Raw genomic sequence first — 5335 nt, 5'->3', positions numbered from 1 at the left:
CCGCCTGCCGCCCAGCCCCACCCGCTGCCCGCCGGTGCCGCCGTCCTGAGGGCCGCGGCCGGAGCGTGTGTGCGTGCATACTACTGAGCAGGACATGGGACACGGCCATGGAACCATCCCGGCGCCTCCCCGTGTCCGGCCCCCGGCGCCACGCCGCGCTGCACTGCCCCTGCACACACCGCTCCACCGCGGGCACCGCGGCCCCCGGGCAGCTGCCCCCACCCCGCCGCAGACCCCTCTCCACGTGAGTACAGGACTGAGGACTGGGAGCCTGACGCAACCCCTTGCTCATCCCCACTTTGTAACCCTGCTGCAGGACAGTCACAGAATCCAGAGCTGTAGCAAACCTCTGCGAACACAGCTGGGAGCTTGCAGAGCATGGAGAGATCTTATCCCTGAAAGGAGCAGTGGAAGGCACGGCTGGGTATTGCCACACAGGCTGCCGTGGAGCTGTTTGGCTCTCCACACCTTGCAGCAGGAGGCTCCTGCGGCACCCAGGCCAGTGCAGAACTCAGCTGCAGTGAATGCCAATCCCTCTGCCACAGTCTGGGCACAGAAGTTCTACTGTGGCTGGGGTCAGTCTCAGATCCACTGTGGTCACTGGATTTGCTTAGGCTGAGGGAGCCAGGGCCCCTGGCTCTCCCTGGGCACTGGCAGGGTGCCCAAGGTGCACTGCCGGTCCTGAGATGGAGCGCCTTCACTTTGCACAGGGTGTCCATCTGTCCATACAATCTAGGGCAGCAAGCCTCCTGTGTTTCTGGATGGATGGATGCTGGCAGCGACACCCTGGCAGTGCCCCACTGACCCCGGCCAAGCTGCCTGTGGACCTGCTGACAACTGGGATGCCATCACCTGCCCATCACTGAGGCAGTTCTCTAACATGTTCCCTGCTAGCTGCTAAAACAAAAGAGATGTGCCTGTTTCCTGGGCATTCATGGGGAAGCACTGAAGACTGACATGGCACAGGATGAGAGCGGGATGCATTAAACCCTGACCTCTGCCTCTCTGTGATCGCTGACCAGGCTTGCTCCCAAGCCAAGCACATGTCTTGGAGAAGTCCATTGCTGTAATAAGTTATTTACAAGTGCCCATCTGACTCTGTGCTGCTCTTTCAAGTCTCTGCTGTAGAACAAACATACATCATAGCAGCAAAATGGCAATTTTGGAGTAAGAGTTAAAATGTACAATTTTTTGTATTGTAAAATACTGATTCCCTGACCCCACTGAAATGCAATTGCCATGGTAACAGTAACAGTGCTGTTGCTCTCAGCCTGGGTCGTACATGTGCCCCAACCTACTTTGCACTCCCTTGGATTGATCTGGCATTTGCTAGTTGCACAGAGTGGTAACTAACAGCAGTATTTGTACTGTCAGCTAATATTTTTTATTTGTACATAAGTAAAATAATTCTTGTCCAAAGATTCATTTCTGGTTTTAAGGCACCACACTGTACTGTTGGGATAAAGAGCACAAAATACATTTGGGACAAACTGGGTCCAGATCTTTGCTTCAGCTTCTTCTGATCAGGTAAATAATTTTCTGGAGCTGTGTCTGTAGAGTGGCCATGTGGTTGGAGAGCAGAGGCCAGTTTGGTTGCATGTACATTGTTCCTGGGCAAAAGACTTAAAGCTGTGCATCAGCTCTGGAGCCCTTGGGTGACCCCCTGGAAGTGCTCGTTTACTTGGAGCTTGCACCACCATTTTTAGTTGTTATTTATCCTGCAGTAAAGAAAAGCCAGACCTCACTGCCAGGCTTCACAAAGGCCAGATTGATGATGCCGACGTCGACAAATGAACATACCATGGCAGCTTGGTCATTCGGCTCAGGTTCACTTCAAGTTCAAATCCACTCTATGCCGTAGTGCTGTGCCCATCTCATCCATCTTTTGTCTTTCTATTTTTCTGCTTGTAATTTGTTCTGTAGTTTTCTGTGACATCCGTTTATAGCTTCTCCTGTGGCTCAGTGGTCACGGCAGGTAGGCAGGAGCCATCTGCAGCAGTGCGTTCCTCGTAGCTCTGGGATGAGAGCTGACCTTCCCTGCTCATGGTGGAGGAACAAGGGCTGCACAGGGCACAGCACAGTCTGCAGAGCTCCAGGGCAGTGCCTGCCACTGGGAGAAGGAGAGAGAGCTGCCAGGAGCCCCTCCTGGAGCCACCTCTTCCCAGGAGGGCAGAGCTGCCTGCACAGCAGACGGGGCTCAGCAAGGAGCAGGTTCTGAGAGCCACGAGCCCCACACTCGGTGCCACACTCCCTGGATATGTCTGGGGAAATGGGTGCAGAGCTTCAGATCCCTTATGTAAGAGAAAATCAGTGCTTTAGAACTTATACCAACTGCTAGGTTTGCTCAGCTTGCTCTGCAGTGACCTACAGGAAGCACTGGATACTTGAAACACTGGCAGGATACGCAGATGGGACAGACATCTACATCTTCTGGATATATTTGTATACTTACTTCTCCCTCTCTAACACTGGGCCAGCAAAGCTCCTTCAGGATTCACCTGCAAAGAGCCTTGAGAGATGAGCTTGCTCTCCATGGTGTGGTCCTGCACCACGGCGCTGCAGGGACAGCCTGGTTCAAATGCACAGACAGGACAGATGCAGTTCCTGTGGGGCAAACACAGTGAAGGTGTTTTGAACAAAAAGCTGCACCTGCTGAGAGCCAGCTGAGCTCTCAGGCTCTAAAACTAGGCAGTTCCAAAAGGGAAAGGGCTCAGAGCCAGTGCTTGGAAGCACAGCGAGACGCCGTGCAGGGTGGTTGACTGTGTCAACTTCTCAGTCCACTGATCAGAGGAAGCTTTTTTTATTGCACTGCTGAATTCCTGAGACCAGGGCTGTCAGGTCAGCATTTCCACTGGAAGGTTTTATTGGCTGCTCCATGACTTTCGTACTCACAGCAGCTCCTTGCAAGGCTGGTCCTTGCATCCTTACAGTGAATCCTCCATGCTGGCATGTGCCATGGCCAGTACCTGCATCTCTCTGCATCTCCCTCCCTGTCCGAGAAGTGACTGTGGAAGAATTGGCCCAGGCAATAAATGTCCAGGGTGTCTGATGTGGATGTTGTCTGGCTGAGGAGAAGCCTTCTGGAGCATAAGGGGAGGAGTCAGTGGAAAGCAACAGAAGTGAATTTGTAGAGCTTTACCAGATGTTCTTGGCTATCTTGCCTGAATTTGTAGAACAAAACTGGTCTCTAGGTAGTTTAATCTTGTGGCTGATGGAGAAGTTAGTTTGCCAAATTATTATACATCTGCAACAGAGACAGAAAAGCAGCAGTGAGGGGTTTGCTTACTGTAAAATATGCCTTCTGATGTGAATTCCTAGTGACACGCTGCCTCCTGGATTCCTCACGGCAAGAAGCTGGTCATGTGCCAAGGTGACTTGTGGCCACCCAGGCCAGGCTGTGCAGTCTGCTGTGTTGATCATGGGAAGGCAAGAAGTTAGTCCAGAAAGTGATGTAGAGTGTGAACTTCGTGATAAAATTCAAGTGTGAATAGTTGTAGCAGGTGTCTTCCCTTATGGGAGCGCCTCGTATTTGTAGTTCCATAGGAGTAAACTGTGTCAGACTTTTCCTGTGACTGTCCCTGCGTGTCCCCACAGTGTTTGTTGGGGGTTTCCTGGGAGCCTCCTGTGCTGTGGGAGGTTGTTGGTAGTCTGTAGCATTGGGCTTGTTTGGTTTCACACCCACCACTGCTCCCTCAGTGTCCTGAGCTCTCCAGACTGAACCCACATGCTGCCAAGCCTGGAGAATTCCTGTCATGGGCACAGCACGTGCCAGGTAGGTGCTAGTGGCCAGGGTGTGCCTCCACAGGCCTTGGCACCTTCTCTTCTGTGGGGCCTGGAATCTCCTGGCAGGAGGGGAACGGGATGGAGCTGGCAGTCCCGTGCTGGCCTCACCTCCCCGCTGCTGCCCGGGTGACTCGGGGTCTGTGTCCCCAGCTGTGCCCACGGCAGCCCCAGGAGCCGCAGAGCTGCTCCTGCTCCTCCCAAAGGCAGGAGCCTCGCTACACCAATGATTACCTCAGCCTTGGAGCCTTGCCGGGAATCCTCCAGCAGCAGGGCACACAGGGGGCAGAGCTGCTCCTCTGCTCACGGACAAGCTCTGCGAGGTGCTGCTCCCTTCATTCACCACAGGGAAACCAAACACTTCGGCTGTTCTGGTCGTTTGTTGTGAAATTGTTTCCTAACAGCAACAGATTTAAATGTCATCATACAAATGGCAGAGAGAAACCTTTTATGCAGTTGAAGGTGATTTTCTAAGATGGTTGGGTTACTGAAAGTGATTTTACTGTGCATTAATCTTATGAATGTTACTATGTTTTATATTTATTTTAGATGACCCTCCTGTATTTTACAAAGGGAAGTTTCATTGTGTGATAACTCCGTCTGTATTCTTAATATAATTTGTTAAATGAAACTTGTTTTAATCAGATAATTCTGTGTGCTTTTGTGTTTTAATTTTCTGACTTGAAACAACTACCTGGATTGGAAGAGTGAACTACAGAGGTGGCAACATGATCCCCTACAGGGAACGTGCTCTTGTTTGTGGGCTTTTTTCCTTGGAAATAGGATGTAAAAAGCCTTGGAAAATGTGTCCAAAATGTCTTGCTCTACAGGTATGCTGCAAAATGAAAACAAACTCAAGTGACGTGTTTTATGGGGCAGGATTGGGTGCAGCCTGGCAGGAGCAATCCTCAGCCCTGCGATGGTGCTGGCAGCAGTGAGGGCAGCACTGGCCCCCTGGGCTCAGCCCCCTGGGCTGCAGTGGCCACTCTGGCAGCAGTGCAGGCTGGTACCTGCATGACAGGGGCAGCAAACCCTGAGGGAAATGGGCTGCTCAGCCAGGGGGAGGCTAATACTGCACTACACTGAAAATTGTTTTTCTTTGTGCTAAGTTATTATTCTTCTGAACTTGACCCAAGCTAGTGGTGCACAATCTGACCTCTGGCATCTTCTCACCCCAGACAGTATTTCTGTCTCGCTTATTTTGAGTGCTCTTTGAATTAAGGGAGATTAATACCCAAGTTCCCGACATTCTCTTCAGGCATATGTTTTTATAACCTTTTGAAAGCAGTACCACTTGTTCCACAAAAAACTCAGAAGCAGCATCTTGTGGCTGCCATGGGAGCTGTCAGTGGCACCTGATTGAATGTCCTGGCTGGGGAGGAGGGGTGTGGGGAGGACATAAACCAGAGTGGGCCCATCCCGTGCCAGCCCATGGCTCCAGGGCTGTGCTGCTGGGGCTGCCAGCATCTCTTCACCTGCTGCACTGGGTGTGGGCTCAGTCCTGTGGCACAGCACACCCCGTGCCTGGGAACCCTCACCCCCAACACTGGGGCTG

At 52.1% G+C, this 5335-nt stretch overlaps 1 protein-coding gene across 2 annotated transcripts in view; it reads left to right on the top strand.

The window, feature by feature from the left end:
* The window catches only part of MVB12B (multivesicular body subunit 12B), a 57046-nt gene extending 52617 nt beyond the window's left edge, over window positions 1-4429 (top strand). For both annotated transcript variants that reach the window (XM_031057204.1, XM_005421228.2), the window contains one exon: window positions 1-4429. In XM_031057204.1, the coding sequence (XP_030913064.1) occupies window positions 1-49 (49 nt within the window). In that variant the 3' untranslated portion in view covers window positions 50-4429.
* The last annotated feature ends 906 nt before the right edge of the window (window positions 4430-5335 follow it).

This window comes from Geospiza fortis, unplaced genomic scaffold, assembly GCF_000277835.1.
Source record: "Geospiza fortis unplaced genomic scaffold, GeoFor_1.0 scaffold27, whole genome shotgun sequence".
In the NCBI taxonomy this organism is placed as follows: Eukaryota; Metazoa; Chordata; class Aves; order Passeriformes; family Thraupidae; genus Geospiza; species Geospiza fortis.
This window is presented reverse-complemented; position numbering and strand designations above follow the sequence as displayed.